This window comes from Uloborus diversus, chromosome 5 (genome assembly GCF_026930045.1).
Source record: "Uloborus diversus isolate 005 chromosome 5, Udiv.v.3.1, whole genome shotgun sequence".
Classification (NCBI taxonomy): Eukaryota; Metazoa; Arthropoda; class Arachnida; order Araneae; family Uloboridae; genus Uloborus; species Uloborus diversus.
Window position 1 is genome coordinate 37,276,550 of NC_072735.1, and position 26,753 is coordinate 37,303,302.

The window sequence follows — 26,753 nt, forward strand, 5'->3', positions numbered from 1 at the left end:
ATATACTCGGACTCCAAGGGTGGTGAGGGATAGATCCAATGCATCCAATGTCGTCATTGGGCCCATGAAAGCTGCTCTGGGGGCGAAGAGGAACTATTTTTCTTGCGACTTGTGTCAATATTTACAGAAAAAAATTAAAGCTAAAGACAATTAAATTTACTGACAACTCATCAATATGTGTCCTTTTATACTTATTCTATTATGTTATGACAATAGTCAACATAGGTCACTAAAAAAAACTTGAATTTTTTGTGGAAACTTTTAAAAATTTTATTTTCCCACAGTAATAACATGTGTACCCGGGGTTACCTAACTAGTTGGGCAAAACCGGGTAAAATGACTTTTCTTACAAAAAAATTAATAAAATTAAAAAAAAAAACACTTATGTTTTTGAAACTGTGGTGCATTAATAGATAAGTAGTTCCTACTTTTGCAAAATTTTGTTCCTTTATGATAATAACTGTGATTTCTAGAAGCCTGCAAACCTTAGCGTCCGGGTTTTACCCCACTTTCCCCTATACAATTGCGTTTTTAAAATTGAAAGTTTTAAAATTTTGACCGGTCGCCCCTCTTTCCTATCAGATCAAAATTTTTACTTTTTTGTTTGTTTGTTTTTTCAATGTTGCCCCGCTCGCTTCCCCCTTTCGGAATGCCCTATGTTGAGCCCCTCGCAAAGCATACATTGCAAATTCCCAACAACACATGCTTGGAACACTTTAATTTAGAACAAGTGTTCCAGTTTCCTGAATGTGTTCCAAATGTGCTCCGTTGTTTAAGAACGCAGGAATGTCCATCTGGGGGGGGGGGATTTTTTTTTTTTTTTAAATTTCCCTGACATGTGAAAAGCCCAACCATACCAGCTAAAGCCTTTTTGCGTTGTTACCAAGAATGGGAACAAGTGTAGCTATCGAAGTGAACTACTAAGCACAGCATAATATTGCTGCTTAGTAGCAATATTAAAAAATAAATATACACATTAAAAAAAGTTTTTTTTTTTTGTGAAAAAAATTGTTTTATTACTTTTCTAACACATCTAAACAAGCGCACACTTTCAACTCATAAATAGTTGAGAAAAACCAGTAGAATGAATTACCATTCTCGTCATTAAGCCGAAATTATTCTCACATGCTAGATTTCTGCTCAGACTATATTTAAAATTTTTTTTTTCTTTAAACACTCCACTGTTTGAAACCCTCACCATGTACCTGGCTAGAGTTCATCCGCTTACCAAAGTAACGTATGCAACGAGCTGAATCATTTTTGACTTCCTCAGTAGATCCCTATCTAGTTAAACCACGTTGCATCGTTGCAGACAGGCACAGGGGACCTTGAGACGCGATGTGCCTCCCTATCTATGCTATTAAAACCTGTGCGCGCGTGTGTGTGTGTGTGTGTGTGTGTGTGTGTGTGTGTGTGTGTGTGTGTAGCCCTATCTCCTCCGACTGGCAATGTCTACTTGGTCAATACTAGGTAGAGTTGGATACAGAACATCCAGGGGAAGCCATTTTGTCGTGTCTCACCCCTCTATATCTTTAACGGGCTGGACATAAAGTCCTGAGGCGATCCCGAGGACATCCTCACAAGTATAAAAATCATCTGTTGTCAACCGCCGCAGGTGGCGACGGGGGTTAGCGAGTGAAACGAGCAGCGGGTGACGTCCAACACTCCCTAGATTTAAATACAAAAAATCAAATACGTCACCCAACAATACGAAATGTAAAGGGAAAGCAAGCATTAGTGTATGTATAAGTGCATATGATTATATATTTTTTTATTTAATTTTATTTTTTATATGACAAAAATAATTCAGTTTTTGTTCCTTTTTTACACTCCGGCATTAATGGAAAAAACTTTATACTCGCGATCATCAATCCAAAAATTGAGTCACAAGCCCAACTTCAAACCTTGATCCAAACTTAGAAACTTGTTTAAAATAATATTGTTATTGTGAATGTAATATTTTTTACAAATCTGTAAATAACTAGTCTTCCTGGAAATCGCAGGGTGGAACACAAAGTGTAACCATCTACTTGTGGTGGGTTCTGGGTATAATGCAATAAAATATAATTGCATTTCCAACAAAGAGTTGTATATTGCACATTTATTGGGGAAAAATTCAAACTGTAATCTATAAGTAGAAATACCGCAATGTGCAAAATAAGCTAACAATGTCAATTTTTGATTAATTTCCCGAAACTTTGAGGCTTATCGCGAACTTAAAACTGTAAAGGAATGTAAATATTTTCAAACATATGTGAAGAAAGTATTAAAAGAAAGCATGTAAATGGTATTAGAAGAAAAATTTCAAACATTTGGATTTCTATAAAATATTTGAAAATTGACCATTTTTAACCTTTCTTTCAAATTTTGCTAACCAATGCGCGATCTGAAGATATAAATATTAATTTTTTTTAAATATTTTCCCCATGTTTAGGATGGCAATACACAACTTTTATTTGTTATTAGAAGTTACTTCTCGAAAACTTCCTTTTTTCGGCCCACCCTAATGTATATATAACTTCAGCGAAATTAAAATTAGACATGAAACAAAGCTTCGGCCATTTCACCGAAGCTTCGACCTAGCCGAATCATGAGCTGTGATTCGGCCATTTCGGCCGGAAACAATTTCTCTTGTAAATTTTCTTTTACAATTTGATATTGTCTTTTAAATTCAAAATTGTACCTGATGATAAATCATAACAAAAATGTATATTTGATTAAAAAAATTGTGTGTATTGAACCCTTGGGGCCAGAATTCATTCAACAATCATTAAAATGCTTGTTAGCAATGTATTCTAATGAAAGTTACATCACCTTATATTTAGTTTATAATTTTATTTAAAAACTTTTAAGTTTTAAAATGAAGCTATATAAATGTACTGCATTTCAAATATTTCTAGCTTTGAAACTTATAGCAATAGTGATGTTGATGTTATTTTATATACAAGGGCGGATATGCAACTAATGGGCATCCAAAGAATGGTTAAATATTTACATTAATATTTGCATATAATCTAAATAATAGGTACTTTATTATTGGATAATTCTATGATTTAATATTTTAACATATCAGTTGAATATTATAAATATTAAGTTAATTGTAGAGCATGCATTGAATATTCCAAATAATGCTTTATGTTACTTTTTCTAATGAAAATTTATAAACATTTGCTTTTCTAGTACTACCGTCAGTGTAAAGCAAAAATAAAATCTTAATGAGTGATACGTATTAATTTAAAAAAAAAAAACATATATATATATATACACACACACACAGTAAGCTGAAAATGTTGAAAAAACTAAGAGGAGTAAAGTATATGGAGAATTAACATGATGTTGTATGCCTTTATTGTGCATTTAAATGCTGAAACTCAACATACAATGCAGCCGAAGCTTCGGCATTCGGCGCCTCGGCCAATTTGCGGTTTATTAAAACTAAATAAATGCATGAAGCCATGAAGCGTATAGATTAAAATTACTATGAAAGAATAAACTAAGCTGAAAGTCAATAGAAACTTTATGAATCACAAAAATATTGCTCGCTTTAAGCGCTATTCGCTCGAAAGAGTGAGTTATGCTACCAAAGATTTAACATTGTACCAACCAAATTTTCCTGATTTCTTGGCTAAATCCGGGTTCTCGGAAAATCTGGAGTCGTTATAAGCGAGTTCTACTGTACAAGTGCACCACTGAAAATTAGCATGTTTTTTTCCACCCCACCTTCTTTTTTTTTTGGAAATAAAAGTGAATTCGAATCAATCCTTGATACAATGATGACTGAAAGACCAGGAAGTTACGAAAAGTCACACAAAACCCTAACCCGAACGCAAAAAGAAGGTGACTTCATTCTTTTCTAATGAAATGGCAATTATTTTTCGGCATGTTGATTATGAGAAATCCAATTTTAAGCCTATTAATACACAAAAGACATTAAACTGGTATGACGCAATCATGACATAATAATTAGCAATTAAAGTAGTGGAATTTACTAAGATTTAAAAAGAATGATAATGAAGTTAAAAAGAATGATATAAAATATTTTTACGATAATTTTCATCAAAAAATTGTACGACATAAAATCTTATTTTTAGAAGAAGGAAAATATTGTTCAACCAACTAGAATATTGCTTCATTTTGAAATAAGATAGAACTTTAATGAGGAAAAATCTAAATAAATTGGTAAAATTCGTTTTTTTTTTTTTTTTTTTCGTTTGTGCAAAATTCGTATCTCACTAGGTTAATTAAATTTAAATAAATGAAAATAAAAATATAAAATAATTTCAATTTGTCTACTTTTGGAAAAAGGAAATATTTTTCTTGAAAGGTTGAAATATAAGTACTGTATAAATATATTGAAGCAACAAGGAAAAGCAACCTAATACTCAAGTTGTAATGAAATCTATGGATCCCACATTTATTTTTCTTACAAGATTAAGCCGCAGGCCCCTTCCTGTTTTCTCAAGTTCAAAAATATTTATATGTGTAAAATAAGTTTTAATCATGCAGGGGCATGATGAAATTGCACACAAATGGTAGAAATAAAATCATACACAAAAAGATAAAGAAAAAAGCTATTTTTCAAATCATAGTGACACAATAAAGTATACCAAGGACAGAGTTTTAATCATTTGTTTTTTTTCTGTTGAGTAATGCATGGACTCAACCGCATACAAAAAATAAATAAATAAATAAATAAAATAGAAACGACTATGTTTTTAATCTGTCAAAATAGACTCTGCACGAACATAACAAATAATGAACGCAACACAACGGCAATCCTCATATATATAACAGCCAACCCGCAAGTTTCAACAATGAAACTCGCGCCACGGCATATAAATTTGATAATATGTTTTGGTAATGTTTAACATGTAAGGAAAGGCTTTATTGTGACTAGGCTGAACTCGATCCGGTAACTTAACTGTTTTACTGGTAAGACTGTGTCATTTCAGAGGAATAAAGAAACGAAAAAGCGATCAACTATGAACGCCACCTATTGGAGTTTAGGGCTAAGCCACTGGAGTTAGGGTTGCAATTTCAACTATCAAAATATCACCAAACAGGCAATGGCTTCGTTTAAATGTAGAAGCAATTTTCACCCGTCATACCTAGACGGGCGATTTTCTCGTTACATACATTTTTTTTTAAATAAAATGGCAACTTACTAAATATAATTCAGATTAAAAAATACGGGAAAAAATTAAATAAACAACCATCAAAAAAAAAAAAAAAAAAAAAAAAGAAGAAGAAGAAGAAGAAAAGAAAATCTATACATATATTCAAAAAAAAACAAAAAAAACCGGGAAATACTTTGAAAATTTTTGAAAAGAGACATTTATTATACAATTTCAGGAAGCTTAAAATATTCTTCCCAAAGGAGATAGAATGTTTTGGAACTGTTTGCTTGTTTGCGAACATTAAATAAGGGAGGGGAGGGAGGAGGCAACTAACTTACCAAATTTTAGAAATGACAAAAAAAAAAAAAAAAAAAAAACAGATTAGCAACGAAAAATTTATTACGTGTGTGTGTGTGTGTGTGTGAACAGAGAAAGATGCGAGAGCATGAAAATTTATTGAAGATCAAATAAGGCAAAAAATACCTCATAGTGTTACAAAAGTGTTTGATTGCTAGGAGGCTAAGAAGAAGTTGTGTTGTGCGAAATGCAAACCAATTGACCAAACAATTGAGTTTAATGTATAAAGTGAGTTTGTAATATTGTCTTGAAACTTTGCGAATGCAAAAAAGAGAGCACGCACCACTCTTTTTTTTTTTTAACATTGAAGTTTATTGTTAGGTCATTATTTACTGGTTTTTCTTAAAATTTTAAACTCGTTGAAAAATAAGAGTAAAACTTAGTTGTGGGACATTTTCTCGCTGCTGAATTTATCAATAAACATACTACTTGACATTTTTTTTATTATTTTTTTAAAAACTTTTTACTTCATATTCCTACAAAGCGTGTTGGTTAGCTTTTTGAAACTTTGATTACATTTTTGTAAAATAAGTTCCACAAAGATAATTATTATTAATTCGGGCATTTTATTACATCATTAGAAGCTTAGATTGTTCCGTGTAAGAAATAATTCCAACGTTGCTCAATCAAAGAAGAAATTTCATCATGTGTTTGTCGGTGTTCAAGCATTAAAAAAAGATTTTTTTTCTGTTCCCAGACGAGGGAGTGACATAAACTGTCACTCAAAAAAACAAATCCATCTTCCTTGGCACATTGGCAATTCATTTCTCTTTCATTTTCTCCTTTAGCACTTCTCAAAAGCGGACTTCCTCTGCCTATTATTCTGAGAGCGGCTCCCATCGCGCTCCCATTCACGATAGGCCGAGCCCCTCACAAAGCTCAGCCAATCCCCGTCGGAGGACTCCGGTTGCACGTGAACAGCACGTGGGGGTACCAGAATTTAAAAAGCAAAATCCCCCTTCAGCGATCGTTTATATCTCACTTTTCCGCCAAACTCTGGAGCGCAGCTCTAAGGAAAATCGAGCGCTGATAATTATATATGGCCATCAATATTTTACTTCGATTCCGTGATAAATACACAACTTATCGCAAGCCCAAAGAGCCAGCAGATCAGGTACGTGAAGAGGGTTCTATAGAGGGTATTTTATAACCCTAATAATTTAGGATTTCGGAAAAGAAGAAAAAAAAAAGGCAAATATCTGGAAAATATTCTTGCCAAGATGAAATTTTTTGTCGCTTCGCTCTTTTGGTCAGCATCATTTGCATTTTTATGCAAAATGACGCAAGTTGAGGCTCAAAGAAGGAGCAGTTTCGAATGCCCACCGGCTGATCTCATCTATCCCTGTGAGTGCTCCATGCATCCGAATAAAATCGTTACGTGCAATGATGTGAAGAATTTGGAGACTGTTCGGAATGCACTGGAGAATCGCTTTTCGAAGCCATTACCAAAGCTACAAATAACGAATGTGCATACATTTTCACTACCGCATAACGCTCTTAGAAATATTTCAGTCAGAAAATTGGTTCTGAATGGCAGCAACATCAGAAAAATTCACGACGATGCGTTTTATGGACAAGACTCTCTCGGCTTGCTGATCTTGTCCGAAGACAGGCTCACGGAATTTCCTGCGGAAGCCCTCAAACGTCTGACAAGCCTGCGAACTTTGAGTTTGTCGGGAAACTTTCTAATGAAAATATCTAGAGAGTCTTTGGAAAATCTTCACCACCTCTCGTTCTTAGTCCTCAGCGAAAACCGCATCTCTCAAATCGAACGAAACGCCTTCCCCAGGACTTTAGAAACGCTATTCCTGTCAAGAAACCACCTGACATCTCTAAATGGAAGTATCAACTACCTGAGCAGGCTGGAAGTCCTTTACGTCAAAGACAACAGGTTAACGACTGTCAAGGAGGACTTGAAAGGGTTGACGCAGCTTCGACACTTGGATCTCGATAATAATAAGATTTCGGACATTGAAAATAGCTTCAACGACTTGAAAGCACTGGAAAGTCTCAGCTTAGCTTACAACAATTTGGAAACAATTGGAAATAATTTAAATCACCTCACAGAATTGCAACATCTAAACCTATCCCATAATTATTTGACTGAATTGGATGAAGAACTGTTTGAAAATCTCAACGGAATTGAAGTGTTAGATTTATCCGGAAATTTCCTAAAATCTATTTGTCCCACCTTAGCTCCCTTGAAAGGGTTGAAAGTATTGAATTTATCAGACACGAATCTTTTATTTCTGGATCATGGCTGCTTCCGTGGTATGAAGAATTTGCAATCTTTGGATGTATCCCACAATGAGTTGAGAAGTATAGATGCAATAACCGGACACTACTTCCCAAAAATGATATTTCTCTACCTTCACCACAACTATTTATCCACCTTGAGACACGGCCTCAAAAACCTCAACAGCCTGTATGAACTAGACATCAGGGACAATCACTTAAACTCTATCAAACACCATCATCTAATGCACAACAGGATGCTGTCAGTCTTAAAAATTTCAGGTAAATTTTGCTTCATTATTAAATTTATAGAACGTTTTCTTTGCACCTTAAATTTCAAAATATGTAATTTATTTATTCCACTGCTGATGGGTTATAACCTAACAGAACTTTGAAAGTCCGAGAAAAAATCGCTTAGTGAAAAAAAAATTTTAGAAATCAGAATCTTTTTGTGACCCAGTTTTGCAGTTTAAAAAAATATATGTATATACGTTTAATATACTGTGTTTTTCACCCAACTTTTTTTTTTTTTTTACATGCGGCCCAATTTTAAATTTAAAAGAAAAAAATAATAATGCATTTAATATGAGCGGTTTTTCATGCATCAAGACATGTAATAAAGGAGTTTCCAACTTGTTTTTCTAAATAGAAAAAAAAAAAAAAAAAAAGCCATAAAGGCTTAAACAAGAAGGAATAACATTAACGAATTGCCTGTTCATTTTTCCCCGCTTTTTCTTTTTTTAAATAAGGGAAAAAACCGTAGAAAGAACTCCAACAGACAACTGAAGGGGGTTTTCGTTCTGAAGGGGTGATACATAGAATTGGAAGGGATTTGCATCATGTGTGGTCTGTTGGTCTGTCTATCTCAAATAATTTTGGAGAGAAATCTCTCAAATTTAAATAATAATAATAATCCATTTTATTTTATTCAGTTATGAATACAAATTATGATTTATAATTTAAATAATAAAAAAAGCTGATGCAGAACATTTTCTCAAAAATTTAAAGCACACTGTTTCAGTTTTTAAGGTCAGTTTTCATAATTTTTGGAGCATTTATTTTTCTTTCTTTTCTTTTTATTATTATTAATTAAAAAATTCACTATTATTTTTATTATTATTATAGAATTAAGAATGTTTTAAAAGAATTTTTAGGTCATCATTACCTTAGCCCTGGTTATGATCCTTCTCCCCAATTCCCATCCCAGAAGATAAATTCTGGCTGTGCTAGTGGACGAGGGTAATGGAATAATTAATTGGATGATCTAATTCCATAAAAGATTTATGGATACATATGAAGCACTTATTTTTCACACGAAAAAAAGAACCACAAACGCTCACCTCTCTGATACAAATGCTTACTGAACTATAGGGAAATGTGGGGCAAAGTGAAATAAAAATAGTTTAGAAAACTTACTTTATCCAAAATGAACAGTAGTTAAATGTGGGACAAAGTGAAATAAAAATAGTTAAGAAAAACTTACCTTTTCCAAAATGAACAATAGTTGAATGTGGGGCAAAGTGAAATAAAAATAGTTAAGAAAACTTACTTTTTCCAAAATGAACAGCAGTTGAATGTGGGGTAAAGTGAAATGGTGAAATATTTACCCTTTTTTAGCATCAACTGTTTTGTAATATTTTAACTATGGTTACACAGTAGTATATTTCAGTCAAAAAAAAGTTATTTCTGAAAATCAAAGAACATGATAATGAAAGCAGTTTTCAAAAATTGATACTCATATTGTAATATTTTGTTGTAAGTCAAAAATTATTTTTGTTATTATTAAATGATAAAGTTCTTGTTTTTAACGTTTTCAACATTGATTGAGATAAAAGTGCAGTGTTTATTTGTTTAATATTAAGCTAATTTGTGTTTTAAATAATTTGTACAATTATTCAAGTGCATGCGGGGCAAAGTGAAATAGCTCATTTCGTTTGCTTATTCGATCCTTAATCAAATCACTTGCGTATCTTTTTTATTAATTATTTTGTTTACATTCCTTCACTTAATAGTTCCCTTTTTTATTCATTCATTCACTTATTTTCTCATTCATTTACTATTTTATTCAATCTTTTTTTCTCGTATATTAATTAGTTAATTTTTTACTTGTTCATTTATACTTTCTTTTACAAAAAAGGAAGTACATATTGTATTCGCGAAAAAATTTTCATTCAAAAATCGACCTTAATTTCCATTTTACTCACCCTCAAATGAATGTTGAGTTTTTTTTTTTTTTTTTCGACTCGACCACACATGGATAAGTAGCTAAGAACATATAGACACGCGAAATATCCATTTAGACGATTCCCGAGTTAATTACAACGAGTTTTCTCGTGACGTCTGTATGTGCGTATGTATGTCGCATAACTCAAGAACGGTGTGTTCTAGAAAGTTGAAATTTGGTACGTAGACTCCTAGTGGAGTCTAGTTGTGCACCTCCCCTTTTGGTTGCATTCGGGTGTTTCAAAAGGGGTCTTTTGCCCCTTTTGGGGGGAAATCATTGTTAATTTCGATGTAAACTCAAGTGGTGTTATAATTTGTTGGACACTTGGCAATATATCGCCAGTCTTTTGGTCGCCAAGTTTTTTCTTCAACTTGGCGATTTTTTTTTTTAAATCTGATTTCAATTTGGCCACTGTTGGTGATATTTAGAGAGTAAACTATTGAATCACATTAAAATTGCAAGTAATGGGGAAATGACATTAAATTGGAGTAAAAGGAAGTCATGTGATGCACACATCAACTGGTTTCCTTTTCTTTTTAAATATTCATTCATTCTTATATTTACGCATTCATTTGATCAAAAATATCTTTCATAATGAAATAAAAAATATTTCGTTCGAAAAAGTTTTTTTCACTTTGTCCCATAAAAAAGAAAGTAAAAATTTTCCACCTATTTTTTTTTTTTTTTTTTTTTTTTTTTTTTTTTTTTTTGAGGAACAAAATTACTGCCGAAAACTCAAAATAATGTTTCAATGCAAGTTTTACTACAGAATATATTGTTCTTTCTTTGTGAACCATAAATTTAGAACAAAATTCCAATTTGTTTATATTGAAAAAAGTAAGTGATCTAAACCATTTCACTTTGCCCCACATTTCCCCACACAAAGAAAGAACAATGTATTTTATAATAAAACTTACATTGTTTTTTTTTTTTTGGCAGCAAATTTATACGTTAAAATATATATTTATTTATTTTTTGTATGGGGCAACGTGAAACTTGCGAATGAAATATTTCTTGTTTTATTATTAAACTATTTTTTATCCATTGAATGAATAAATAAATATATAGAGGACTATTAAACGAATAAATAAATTAATTAACTAATGTTGAGAAAATAAATTAATGAATATAGAAGTGATGGAATGTAAATGAATCAATTAGTATGATTTAATAAATCAATGAATGAATAAGTAAGTAAAATGAACTACTCTTTCACTTTGCTCCTTGTGCAATTGACAAATGTATTAAACATTTAAAATCAAAGCATACGCAATGTCAACTAAATAAGTACCGCACTGGACATAAGCAGCGCCGATCCTAGGGTGTCGACCGCCCGTGTGCAAAGCCCTAATGTGCCGCCCCTCAAAGAGTAATTTGCATATTTTGACTAATCTTTAACGTCCATATAAATCTTTCTTCAAATTTCTGTGTCAAATTTTGATTCAAATAACGGAAAAAAAAAAAGAAGAAGAAGAAGAAGAACGATGAACTTATAAAAAGGAAGACAAGTTTTATAGTAAGAAACTCCTTAGGTACAATTTGTATCTTTGAAGAAAGTAATAGATAAACCAAAATTTACTAGTCTGTCTGTACCATTTTATAGTCTGTCTTCGGTGACATCAGAAGGACGGAGGAGAGAAAGCAGGGTGGTGGTGGGGGGGGGGGGGGGGTTATCCCAGAAAATTATCGAAATTGGCGTATGAAAAATTGTTTTAATTAATCTTTGGTTGTGTTTGGTTGCAATGACTAAAGAGTCGGGTATATTCAAGGTGCATGGAGAAATTTTCGAAATTGACGCCAAATATCGCAATTTTAGGAATTTTTTCGAGACTTCAGGGAAAGTACTAATGCAATCTGGATTTCTTTCCCAAAATTCTTTTAAAATTGAAATCAATTTGGAGCTATTTTTTGACCGTAGCTTTGGAAGTATCGGCACTCTTCCCGAAAATTTTCCGAAACTGGAGTTTTAAACACGCAATTTTGGGCTATCTTTGTTGACGTTTCTAAAGGGAGGGAAATTCAATCGTCTCTCATCGAAAGTTTTCGAAATTGAAGTATAAAACGCAAATTTAGGCTGTCTTTGGTGACGGTAAGGGGATCTGGCGGCTTTCCTTCGATAATTTCTCGAGATTATTGTTTCAAAAACCCACTTTTGACTATATTTGAAAACGATAAGGGGAATCCTGAAAATATTTCTAACCAAAATATTTTTTGGAACTAAAATCCATTGCAGGCTATTTTTGAGAAGGAAAGGTTTTGAAGCTCCGAAGCGGATATTTCTAAAAGCACAATTTTATACTATCTTTAGTGACGTTAACGGAAATGGGAAGCTTCGGCGGATCGTTCGGATATTTTTCGATATTAATATCTGAAAAATACAACTATAGACTTTTATCCACCTCACCTCGACGATTGATGGGTATGCCCTATCGCTGTGAAAAGTTACATAAACAAGGCAGTTCTCCGGAATTTTTTAAAAATTGAAGTTCCAAAAACGTATTTTAAGCATTATTTGATAACGATGGAACAAAGAACGGGCGGGAGTTCAGTGTGCCCTCGTGAACTGTTTTTTGAAACTGAAGTCAATTTCAGGCTAGTTTTGGCAGGAAGTGTTCTATGGCTCCACGGAACTATCTAAATACAAATCTTAAAAGTATAGTGATTGCGTTGGAAAAAAGGGGAATCCGGCGTCTTTCCCCGAAAGTTCTCGAAACTGATGTTTGAAAAACGCAATTTTAGTTCGTTTTTCAATACGTGAAGTTAGAACGGGTGGGATTAGGGGCCTCTTTAAAGACACTAATTGAGACTATCTTTAGTAGTAATGTTTTCGAATGGATTGCGGGCCCTCCATCACAAAAATTTCGAAAAGAAATCCAAAAATGTTATTAAGCAATTTTTGATGACATTAGGAAGTGCTATCTTCTGAAAACACATTTTGGATTTTGGAGTACATTTTTACGCTATGTTTCATTCAATTAAGGTGGAAGGGGTGAATCAGAGGCTTAATTGGGTCCTTAAGATCGGTGGTTCGTCAAGGAGGTCATGGCATCCTTTTGGATCTTTGTTTTGGAGTCACATTTAAATTTACTACCCGGGTCAAGAGCAATGTCCTCCTACCAGATTTAAAACCGAGCAGTTCATCTGTGATTTTAATTAGAAAAAATTGCTGCAAAGGGAGAAAATTACAAAATTTTTGTTCGTCATTCGTATATGTTTGACCCTCAGGGGAGTTGTAATTTTCCCCTGTCACTCCACGAATTCCCGATTTGAAAACACAGACTTTATTGTTTGAAACGCTTGCGAGAGTATCTAATCAGTTTTTTTTATATATAAACTAAAACTATATCTATAGTCTATGAAAGCTTGAGGGGTAAACATTAGTGGCTGCCCTCGATGCTCCTTTTAGAAGGCACCCTTTCATGCTTCAGGAGGGGGCCATTTCCCTCATTTTCCCCTCCCCTGTATCCATGCCTGATTACCAGTTTTGTCACAAATTTTACTACCAAATGAAGCATGTGTGTAAAGAGTAGATAATAATGGACAATGAACCAACACAATGTTCCTTAACATTCTATTTTTCTTAAACTATGCTATGCTGTCGGGAAATCGGCACTTACTTTGATAATTGAACATTTTCATACAGCATATTTATTCTACTTTGTTATCTAGTGAGAAATTCTTGAGGAATTTTGCTTGATTATTATAAGAACTACTATATGATGCGGCCTGCTGCCACCCCTTCCTTTGGCCGCCCTTGTGCGGTGCACACGCTGCATACCTGCTAGGATCGGCCCTGGATATAAGTAGATCTCAATAAGCTCTTACCGTTGGTGATTGCAAAAACTTTATCGTTTTTCAAACACGAAAAAAAAACATAAAAAATTAATTTGAATTCTAAGATTTTGAATTCAAACTATGTTTTTCGCAATCACGATTTGCTACAGAACCCTACTCATTATTCACTTGTTTCTAGACACGACTCCTGTCCCTCCAAGCCTACCTCTCCTCTTGAACGGAGACGTGTGTATTAGTTGTGCATGTGTATGTGCAGGCTTTTGTGTGTGCGTAGACCCGTGTGTATGCACGTTGGCGTGTGTGTAAAGGCGCATGTGTGCATGTGTGTGAGTGCGTAAGTGCGTATGTGTGTGTAGGACGGAGTCGCGCCTGCAGGTGTCGGTGGGGGTTGAAAAAGGCACGAACATCAAAGACGGTCAAATAAGAACAATAAGCAATCGTGATTGCTCAAAAAAAAAAAAAAAATAATAATAATAATAAATAAATAAATAAATAAATAAAAAATTGATAAACTACAAAATGTTGTGCACCAAATTTTGACAATGATTTGTATTAATTTTTTCCTTGATCTTTAGAGCTATTTCTTTTTTTGATTGGAATCCACTATATGTTAATGAACATAATTAAAATATTGCTAGATGGGTACGCTGTAAACTGAAAGTATTTCACCATTTCATATTGCCCCACATTCCCCTACCTTTTTTTCTTCAGCATTAATTTTTAATATTTTATTGCTTTGTCAATGAATTAACAAAAAAGATAAAGCAATTGGTTGCTTATGGAATAAAAGATTGAGATCTAAGTGTTTAAAAATGTCTTTCTTTTCTTTATCTTTACTAATAATAAAGCTGAAAGTCTGGATCTCTGTTACGCGCATAGCTCATAGACCGTTCGGCCGATTTTTATGCAATTTGGCACAAAATTAGTTCGTATAGCATAGCGGTGAGCACCTCGAAGCGGTTTTTCGAAAATTAAATTTGGTTCTTTTTTATTGCAATTTTAAAAACATTTTACAGAGCAAATTATCATAACATGGAAGAGCAAATTACCATAACGTGGATGAGCAAATTAGCGAGAAATTCATCATCTATTATTGGTTAATATACAGGCGAACCAAATGACCTTTTAATTTTCTACTACGGGCAAAGCCGTGCGGGTACCACTAGTGTAAAATAATCTACGAAAATGTGACATACTTTGGTTATTTTTCCGTTACAGATTAGGACATTTTGCATCGGAGTGAATTTTTTGTTTTAATTAGATTCTACATTGTATGCTTCCTTTATATCTTTACGCTCAGAAAAAAATTACTTTTCTGAAACAGATCGCCTAATGGTTCATTAGTTTCAATCAGGGCTATGGAGTCGGAGTTGAAGGTTTAAAATTCCAAGAGTCGGAGTCCATCATGAAAAACCTTAAAATCCGCAACTGTGACAGTGTTTTCGGAATCGGAGTCGAACTGGTTTTAGGTTGAAGAAGTCGGAATTGACAGCTCTAAAATTACCGGAGTTAATATTTCCCCTCCAACTCCGTAGCCTTGGTTTTAATAGGGCATTCAGTTGAATCTATTATACTTTCGAATAGGTAGTTGTGAGGAAGTGTAATCAGAAAGTATCACCTGTCATCCTTCTCATCCTTCACACGACAGTCAACTATATCTGGCGTGCCGACCACACCAGGCACAGGTGCCGCTACCAGTATCACAGAGTGTAATCAACTGTTTAGTTGATTACACTCATCGGGACATTGCCAAGCATTTGCTCTACACGCGAGTAAACTATTGTACGTTTTCCACGAGAATAGGGAAGTTTTCGATTTTTCAATTTTATTTTTATATGATAGAGTAACATGTATGAACATCATAGGTGAAAAAAAATTTGCGATACGATAAGTAGTTTTTTTTTTAATTAATTTTTAAAGTTCAAGCGCTTGTAACGTCAAATGGCATAGGAAGTGACGTCATGCGCTCTTCCGATAGGGGAGAAGCCGAAGGATGTGCATTCGACTTCGAAGACGAAACGTAAAAGGCTTATCTCCTCGCATTTAACTCCTCGCGTTTCTGGAACATTAAACATCTCATCCTCTCGGAAATATTCAAATATCATCATTGATGTTACTTGAGGAAAATTATTTAGATTGTGCTTTAACGAATCCGGCCTCCATAGTGTGTTCAAAAGGATTATTGAATTTCTAAAAAATAAAAATATCAGCGCGCTCAAAATGTCTGTACGAAAACAAGGGATCTTCGGCGGAAGGCTGCCCATTAGCGCCCTGTGACGTAGGCTCATGACGTTACAGAAGAGCGCACTTTTGCGCGTGGATTTTTAAAAATCCATTAAAAATCAATCACGGTGCTTTAAAATTCGGCGATGGTGAATTTTTTAGTTTTGTGGGTCAATTAACAATATCCAATAGCCAAAATATGAACATTTAATAGGTTGCGACTTCCCTATTTCAGGAGAACAGCGGGGGATGGGGAATTAACTCTCCATAGCCTTTGGTTTTAACGCATACTGGCAATGCTTATATAGTAGTTTATGTAAAGGAATATTATGACATCCCCTTTCCCTCCCTGAAGTAAATTCTAGTTGCGATAATTTTCATTTTATTTTACTTTTTTAATATACTTAATAGCTTACTTTTTACAATATATTTTTGAAAATGCGTCTAGACATATAGCTTTTTTTTAAATTTTTTTTTTAAAATCAATTCACGAAAATACTCCCAGACATTTTTTTAATGAAAAAATATTGCTCATTTCATTTGCACGGGTGTGACGTTTTTACAGATCGATATTTGTTTTTTTATTCTGGGTATTAAAAAAATAATGGTTTGTACGTGTTTCTAGTGTGACAATACAATTACATCCGCAACACCAGGGGTGCCCACTTATGGAGGTGGAGCGAACTGCGCCATTGACATTTTTAGGGGGTCTTTTGAGGGGTATTTTCTGTTTTTTTAGGGGGGGGAGTCTTCGCGATTTTTAGGGGGTGGGTGCGTTTTTGCTCGAAGGGGGGTGAGCAACCCTTGCAACACGTACAATCATTATTTGTATGCATAAAAGCAGTGAAGACTAAAATAAAAATAGTGATCAATTCATGAAAATGTAACATTTAGATTAAACTTTTAACATTTAGAATGTTTGACATCTTGTATTTGAAAAAAATACCAAAACCTTGAAGTGTTATACTTTTAAAAATCCCAACTGCTATCCCCACCTCCCCTATTTTGTTTGATGTTAAATTTTTATAAAATGTACAAAGCGTGAAAGTACGCTTGATTCAGTTTTTGAGGCGTGTTTTCGATTTTTAATTCGTGAAAAACCTCTGTGGCTAAACTTTTAAAAATACATAAATTTGAAGCAAATTTGAGTGTCAAATAAGTGAGAGAGATTGTTATTTTGTTTGGACGAAGTTCTTGTTTAATCTCTTATTGTTGAAGCAGCAGCACAATACTAAAACAAATATCACAGGATGAGGAAGAAGATTAGACGTTTTACACAGAGATAATGTATTTAAGATAAAATATCCACACACAATGCACTAAAATGAAACTGCAATTCCCATTTTAAAAATGCCGATATTTCCATTAAAAAACACACATATTTCATTCAATTTTATCGATATATTTTGAACTTAGACTATTAATTTTTAAGCTTGCAAGCTCCGCTTGCGTCTTGAACATCCAACTACAAATTTTAACTCTAATCGGGGTAAAAATTAATGAAGAAGAAACATCTGAATGGTAATTGTTGGTTATTAAATTTGTGTCCTGACCAGGCCCATCATTTCAAAGCTTTCCTCTGTGTGTGGGGGGGAGGGTAGTTTTCCAGAGAAAGGATGTGGTGTGTAATCTATATATTGCATAAGGAAGAAAATAAGAAGATACATGCACAAATGCATAATTACATTATTGTTATGCGAGGGGGAGGGGCTCCCCCTCCCTACCGTAGCATGGGTGCGTGCACCTCGAAGCGATTTTTCGAAAATTCGATTTTGTTCTTTTTCTATTGCAATTTTAAGAACATTTTACCGAGCAAATTATCATAACGTGGACGAGTAAATTACCAAATTATCATATCGTGGAACCGCAACATGGACGAGCAAATTAATATAGCAAATTAGCAAGAAATTCATCATCCATTATTTGTAAATATACTGGCGAATCAAACGACTTTTTAATTTTCTACTACGGGCAAAGCCGTGCGGGTACCGTTAGTAATAAACTAAGCTAGATAGCGGTTTCGAAAATGCTTTTAAACTTTTAATGTCCTAATATGAACAAAACATATAAGTTCGATAATATTTCTAATACTTTCAACGATTTAAATTTATGCTTACAGTGCAAGAAACACACAATTCTTTAACTAAAGGACAAATATAAACTTATCCGTTGTAAGATCAGGGCCTGATTACTGAATTACCCAACTAGGCCATGGCCTAGGGCCCCCACTGTTTCTGGGGGTTCCAAATGGCTAAAACTGTTTTAGCCAATGGCTAAAATTGTAAGTCTTAATATGGTGTAGGCAAATAAATTTAATTTATTTTCTTTTTGAAAAAATTCACAAAGAAATTACACATGCCAAATAGATATGCTAAAAACAACATAGCTTTATAATTCAAAGTGAATTTGAAACCAGATTTCAGAAATTTAAAAGCTCATGGTGCTATGTTCAAAAAAGAAATGGAGGACAATATTTCCGGCCTACAATGTTTAAATTTCCTTGAAATTAAAAATCTGGATATGGAGTTGATTGACTTCCAGAACTCAGTAATATGGACAAAGAAAAATTCAAGGCTTTTAGAAAACAACTTGAAATACACTGATGAAAATCAATTTCATGATAACTAGTACATGTTTGACGACGCTTTTCCTCCCAAGTTTTCTTTGATAAAGAAAACTTTGTTTCGCTTATACGGACAGGTAATTTCCAAAATGAAATTTTTTCTCAATAAATCAATAGAGTACATTTGCAGTATTTTTGAAAAAAGTAGAAAATTTCGGGGGGCGACGCCCCTCTCACCGCGTTCCTCCTCGCCCAAACTACAGCATTGTCTAAGATAATGCGTAATCTGAAATAGCTGTGATGTGACACACAAACAAAACTTTTTGGAGGGAAAAAAAATAAAGTTGCCGATTACTGAAACATATGATTTAGTGAGAAATAGAAACAGTCAGAGAACAGGTTCGATGGAATCTATACTGTCTGTTTAAAACGTTTTCTGTAATCAGTTGTGAAAATTATTTCCACAACTTGTTGTATGTAGGTCTGTGGAGTGGGACATTGGAGAGTTTCGGGATGATCTCTGCCATGGGCAGGTAAACGGCAGTATCTGCAGAAATGAGTTTTAGAGATATTTGAAGGAAGAAAATCGTTTTGGATTTAATACTAACAACATGGAAATGTTGGAATGGGGTCGTTTCCAAAATTTTAAAAGTTTTTTTTTTTTCTGAAAGAGCATGCTTAAAACATAGGATTTGACCATTTTTTAAATTATTTATTTAAGTTTAATATTTTAAAAAAATTACTTAAATCGTTACGCTTTCATTGTTTACAGTTCTGTCGTGTGACATCACAAATGCTGAAATGCCATTCATTGTTGTCATTCACAGAACAAAATATTTAATTCGCATCTTTACTCACGTGTATTGGCAACGATATGGTTGATATCAAGCGTAGAGCGCAAATTTGATTCGCTGCTTGATTATTATCATAACATGGAAGCGTATAGAAAGATGCGCCAAATTGCATCATTTGTGACGTCATAAAGATCACGCCTTGTTTGAAAAATCGGACATTTAAAAAAATTAATCAAAAAAAAAAAAATAAATAAATAACTGTTGGGGAAATGAAAGTATTTTCTGTGTTCATGTAATTTTTTTTTGCTCATTCAATCTATTTCAATGACTAAAAGCAGTACTTTTGATTGAAGGAAAGCACCCCATTAGACGTCTTTTTCGTGCTTTTTTTTTCCAGCGGAAACCAAATGAGCAAGCTTGTAATAAAAAACAATAATAATAAAAAGTGAAAAATTTGCAGTTACTGCCTTATGCCTGCCCTCGGCAGATCTATTGTTTACCTGTAAAAACAATGGATGTTCGCTTATTAGATAAGGTGTTTTTTTTAACTACGTAATAAAAATGCAATTTTTTAAAGATTATCCAAAATATTAAACGCTAAGGTGATTTGAAGTTTCAAAAAGCTTTATCTTAATGCAGTTTGCATTAAGATCGCATTAAGTTCGCATTAACAGGCGTAAGAAAGAACAACAGCCGAGGTGATTAATTAGTTTATATGGGTTATTCTTCAAAAAATGTAACTTTTCTGTCACGCGCCTTTTACTGTAAAAACTTTAAGGAACAATTCATTTAACAATGCTTTTTAATTTCACCAGAAAGAAATTCTATTTTAACCAGCCAACAATTTTTTGATAATACTTTTGGTTCACAACATGTGAATTCTCACCTCCGTGGCATGTCACTGATGTGACTGTTTATGTTCCTTAATAACTTGTTCAATGAAAAGTATATACTTATTTATTTATTATTCCTTTCACAAGTGTCTCAAATACTAATTGTTTAAGTATGTTTAATTTTATGTTTTAGTTCTTTTTAGTAGGATAAGGAATCATGTCACACAATAAATTCTTACCTCCATTACCTAAACACAAAACGCCATTTCTCAGTAACACATGGCAATAATGACATCGCATCAATAAATTGCCAGTATATTCTGAAATTTACTAAATACTATTTTTAACACACATTTGAACTAAAAGGATAACTAAAAATTAAGCCGTACTTTAATTAAGAGAGCTTAGTATTAGATCCCCAGCCACTAATCATTAAAAAAGCTCATTGTTTGCACAATTAACAAAATTACTACTTTGATATTGAATCGGCCTCGATTTTTAAACATTAAATTTTTTTTTTTTTTTTTTTTTTTTTTTTAATTTTCGTGAACAAGGTTTTTTTTTTTTTTTTACTTATGAGTAAAATAATTGGGACTTAGCTGGGCCATTGTTTATGATTACTTCTAGTAGGTAACATTTTCATGTAAGAATGGGAAAAAAAAAGGAAAACAAAAGATTTCGAAATTGAAAAATATTTGCGTTCAAAAGTTACATTTTCTGGAGAATGACCCATATCAATCATTCTGCTATTTTTTTTTAAGCCATTGTTACTTCGAATTCAACATAATGCTTTCTAGTTCAGCTCCAAAGATTTCGCAAATTCGTTCATTTTTACGGAATGTCTTTTTATTCTTGATTTTTTTTTTCAGTACAAACAATTTTGAAATGTATTTTTGACTGTCTTTTTTAAGCAGCTGCACAAAAATGTATGATGAAACATGAACACTAATTATTTTTTTTTCTGTAGGAAATTCTTGGGATTGCAACGATCAATTCATCCACCTTTTGCGAGATTTGGAAACCAGAGGAGTGATTGTAATTGGAAAACAAATGTGTTATCTATCCGAAAATGTACTATGACCTCCGGCAGAGAGGGTGCATACTCCCAAAATTACACACTGAACTGCTAAAATACGTGAACCAACGAAAGATAAAGATGGTCAATATTATAATTGCAGACAAAATCTAGATTATTATTTAATTTAGACCATGCTCGTAATATTACACACTGAACTGCTAAAATACGTGAACCAACGAAAGACAAAGATGGTCAATATTATAATTGCAGACAAAATCTAGATTATTATTTAATTCAGACCATGCTCGTAATATTACACACTCAACTGGTAAAATACGTTAGCCAACGAAAGATAAAGATGGTCAATATTTTAATTGCACACAAAATCTAGATCGTTATTTCATTCAGCTCATGCTCACAAAATAACACTCGGAACTAGTGAAATACGTGAGCCAACGAAAGATAAAGATGGTCAATATCATACTTGCAGACAAAATCTAGATCATTATTTCGTTCAGTTAATGTCAAATTCAGATAAAAACATATCTGTCATAAACATATAGAAGATATAAATTAATATCGTAATAAATTATTTACCTTCACGACATGAAAATGTGAACTAAAAAATATTCTTCGACAAAAGAAAATTTTCGATGATAAATAATCTATAATTCTGGATTAAATGTTTTAACATTTTTTAACAAAGAACATACCATTTATCCCCAACTGAAAATGACATTCAAGTGTTACGTTAGTAATCAACAAAGATGTCCAGTTATACTACCAGTTCAGATAGAACACGAGGTCTGTCAGATCGAACAAATTGATAAAGGAAAATAAAATTAAAATCCACTGTCGCCTTCATTCATGAGTTATGACAGCTAAAAAATTATTTTTAGATAGCATATTGAAAAATAATGTAATCATAAAAATATTAATGACATAAAGAAAAGATATAACTTAATTTTATTTATATTAACACGAAATATGCCTCAATTTTTTTTCATTGACTGATAATCATTAGATTATCAAAAATACTTTTTCTACGTATTTCGCAGAAGTGGAATACGTCAGCCATAAATCATTATTAATTCATGTTTGCAAAACTTTTCAGTCTCATAAAATTGTAGCATTATTTCCCACTTTTCAAAACTTCACCAATAGAATCGATTATGTGTTCCGTAGTAAATGATGATGGCTGCCATTGGAGTTTTTACAAAGAACGCAGCTTATTTATACTAAGCTGTCTGCAATGACTAAGAAATGCAATACTGTATATTTTGTGTCAGTCTCTGTAATGTATATTTGTAATTTCCAAAGATAAAATAAAATGTTTCTTGTGATATACTTTCCCTTTGTATTTTTAACCTAGTGAAATGCACGAATTCCTTTCATAAAACATTGTTAGGTAAATAATTTTGCCAATGACACATGATGTCAAACAGATAAGGGTTACACTTGAAAAAAATATATATTCATGGTTACTTAAATTTATATCCTTGAAGCAACAATTGCCCTAAAATTGAAGTAAATGTTTAAGCAAAACAAGCAGCAATTCGCATAGATGTTTCATAAATGTGACACAAGTCTAAATGTAAACTTGCCGAGAGAAGCAGATGCAAATACATATATAATAATAATTGAAATATTAGTAATATCATTTGTTTTTTAAATGTCTCTTCCATCGCTTCTCGTATTTCTTTGCGTCCCGTGGTCTTAGTTTTAAGAACCTCACTTTCGAAAGCCCAGTATAGAAAAATATTATATTTTAAATCTAATGTGATACCAGAAATACAAAGCAGGAAATCTTGTTTCGTTGGAAGAAAAATATGTTATGAACCGGTTTAAGATGTTGATGATTAATGCATTTTTACTTATTTACTAACTGCATTGCCACGTTTTGCACGATCTACCTCGAAAATAAAAGGCTAAGAGGGCCAGGGACCGATTTACACACCTGGGTGCCCCGGGTACTGATAAATATGGTGCCCCCTCCTCAACACACACACACAAAATATGATGGTAAGTGTTGGATATTATTTTGATAGGAAGAAAACGTTAAAATACCGAATTCATACGAAAAAAAGTTAATAATTAAGATGTTTTGCAAAGAAATCATTTAGTATAAATCTAAAATAAATTTATGATTTTCATGTTAAAATTTTTTTACAGTTGCAGATGGAAAAACTATGATACAAATGGTAAAGGTAAATCATAATGTGCTTTCTGCGCATCAATGATTCTTTATATATTTTCTCCTTTGTTTTCTTGTAGTAAATTCATCTATAATGTCCTCATAATCAAGTTTTAGGTCAAACTTCCTTCTGTTGATAACAGAGCTAATAAAGATAATTTACCATCAGAAATGAGAGTACGCAAAGGACATTTAATTCTCTTCAATATCGAAAATGATCGTTCTACACAACAATTGGCTAATATGCTTTCATTTAATAAAAAAAAATTGTCAAATGACAAAATTCTTTTGTTTCCATTAGTTAGGGGCCCCAAACACTGGTCCCAAAAAAAAAAAGTTGACATAAATTTGGTGCACCCTTTCCTTTGGTGCCCCGGGCCCGGGCCCCTAATGCCCTGCCGTAAATCAGTCCCTGAAAAGGGCTGTGGCCCCTTCCCCTCTATGAGGTCTAAAATTACACTAGCTAAAAGAGAAATTTCAAAGATTTTAAGTACACCCAAACCTTTTTTTTTTTTTTGCGGTCTATCAATTTTTCACACCAATTGGGACTCAATTGACTAACCTATCTTTAACACACGTGCTTAATAGTGCAATTTTGAGCGATTTTTTTTATGCGGACCCTATCTACCGCACAAAAACAGGTTATTTGAGTGTGCTGCAATACTTTTGAGAATTTGAGTTTGTATTACATTCAAATAAAAATATACACCATACAAATAGTGGTGGAGTGACGGAACTAGAGTGGGGGGGGGGCTAAGAGGGTTACAACTCTCCCCCCCCCCATGAGGTCTAAACTACACTAGATAAAACACCAGTTTCAGAGATTTTTAATACTGTAATACTCAATCGATTTTTAATTATAGCACGGGTAACATAGGCTAATTTTAACCGACTTCAGTAACAGCAGGAGACTTTTTTTTTTATTTTAGCAGTCTTGTATTGACACATGGTCCACCGTAGCGCTTTAACGATTCATCCAATTTTTAACAAGCACCTGGACGACAGAGCCTCGCTCGGCTTTGAAAGATTTTTCTTTTTTCGGAAAATTGTTTTTTTAAGGTTCGAAGTATGTACTCTTTTAATTATAATTTAAAAGCAAAAAGTTAATAAAACTAGTTTTTACCCTCGGCTTCGATCGCGTTAATGTAGATTTTGTCTTTTGGGACTCACAGTTAATGCATGTAAAAACAATTTAAAAACGTTCCTAGAAAATAATGGCAGCTGATGTGCTCAATTTCTGCCAGTAACATACCTTGCAAAAACCATGAACGTTTTCCGCTAAATGTCAGTCACTTTTCTGAAATTATCCTTGAAACTTTGAAGAATTTCGAAATTCCCCTGAATAAAGCTAGACATGACTCGGGAACCTTCTGGAAAAATAAGGTAGGTTTGATGAGTTTGATTTGAACCTTTCTGATGTACCAAGAAAGCACCAGACGCATTATTGCAGCAATAGCCAAAGCTTAGACAGAATTGAAAGCAAGAACTAAGCATTTACCTCGCCTGCAAATCGCTCCTTGCAAAGCTGCAGCTATCCAGTGACCTTGCTCGCTCCCATATGGAGCTTAGTCATTCTGGGCGGGCCGTAATCGAGCTAAAGTCGATACACTGAATAAACACGTTCCGTCAATCTTTAAACTGGTAGTAAGAAATATTTTTCACAACTGTGAATAGTCTGCATTCGTGCAACTTGTAGCCATTCTAAAAACATTTTTGTAAAGACACTTGATTTTACGCGGAAACAGATGAAAACAGGTAAAATCCCGAATCAGTAACGTCTCGTTTTTTTTTTTTTTTTTTGCAATGTGGTTCACATCGCATTCAGAGGTCACATAGTTACCAAAAATCACACAATATAAATCAGAAAAACGTATAGGAGTAAAAAAGAAGTTAGCACAGAGGCAAGTCTTACAAATTCCTATTCGAGTTAGGTCAACAGTTCTTAAATGAATTCAAACATTTCCCTGAAAATCCCGATCCATCCTGTCCAATGTTGCGCTGGCTCTCTAAATTATTGCATAGTTTCTTGCTAGAGAACAGAGATCAAGTGACGAATATCCCCCCTGAATAAAAAGGAGAAAAACGCATAAAATTGTAAAAGTAATAGTCCCAAAATAGTGTATCAGTCAATACAAACCATATAATTCCCAAAATGTCTCTTAAGAGTGAGAACGAGAACATCAAACCTTTAAATTCCCCATCCAAAGGAATTAGTTTCTAAATAACGTCAACGGTCTTGTTTAAAATACCAAAAAGATCGTAGTAAAAACACTATAAAAATGACATTAGTTCCACAAAATCCTAATTATGATGATTTATCCTTAAAATCACACAGAAGAAAAAAAAATTAAAAGTTTCAAAAATCTTAAAAATATGTACTCTCCAATGCTCTAACATAAGTTGCCTGGCAAGACTGAAGATAAAAATAGATTTGACGGATTAATTTACATCTTAACAGTTTTTTTTTTTTTAGTTTTTTTTTAAATGTTATTTGAGCGAGTTGTTTTACTCATTCGACAGATTAATTTTAACTTTAATACCGTATAGTATTTAATGATCTTTTTACCAAAATTGATAAGAGGAATTTTTACATTTTAATGCAACATTTGTAATGGCTGTTGCACCAAAATTTTTGAAAACTCACCACGACCACGTAATCGTAGATCTGCCCACCAAAAAAAAAAAAAAATAAATAAATAAATAAATAAATAAAAATAAAAGAAAGTCACTTTGTTTTATTTCATTTTCGATTTTTGCAATTTAAAGCTGCGTTAAAATGTAAAAAAAAAAAAAAAATCCCTCAAATCCATTTTTTATCGTCAAAGGACCACATTACCATACATTCGCCTTCGCCAGAGACTTGCCGAGTTTATGAAACTGCGAGTTGCAAACATGGACTACTTAAAGCCAAACATCGACTTGGCTAATGCTTTTGAATTTTCTTCCGAGTCAAGTGTGAGTGAAATTAGTCGAAGTGCCTAATATCAGCCAAGCCTGAAAACCCTGAGCAAGTTTGAATTTTTAAAGCGAGACTAATTTTCGTTGTTGTGGTCTGCCTTACGTGTCAAGTTTTTTTCAAGGCTTCACTTAAGCAGATTTTACATTTAAAAAAAGTTTTTTTCTGTAAAAAAAAAATTGCAGTTTTACGGAAAAAACACCGATGCAGATGAACTTAGAATGCAAAACTACATCTAAATAAAAAAATTTCATCCAAATCGTTAAAACCGTTTCCGAGATACGAAAAAAAAGTAATACATATACAATACAACCACCCACAAGAATTGCTCGTTTAAAGATGTAAGATAGGCAGTCAATCGATTCATTATTATGTGGCCCGAGTAGAAATGAAAATAGTAGGGGAAAAAACGGAAAATTTCAGAAAAAAACGAGAAAAAAAGTT

General features: G+C 33.2%; 1 protein-coding gene across 1 annotated transcript; it reads left to right on the forward strand.

Annotated features, from left to right (window-relative positions):
• The first annotated feature begins 6,451 nt into the window (after nt 1-6,451).
• On the forward strand, nt 6,452-22,507 carry LOC129223447 (protein artichoke-like). Its single transcript, XM_054858064.1, has 2 exons — nt 6,452-7,991; nt 21,109-22,507. Exons 1-2 carry the CDS (start codon nt 6,695-6,697, stop codon nt 21,219-21,221), a joined length of 1,410 nt encoding a protein of 469 aa, XP_054714039.1. The 5' UTR covers nt 6,452-6,694; the 3' UTR covers nt 21,222-22,507.
• Nucleotides 22,508-26,753: the final 4,246 nt, after the last annotated feature.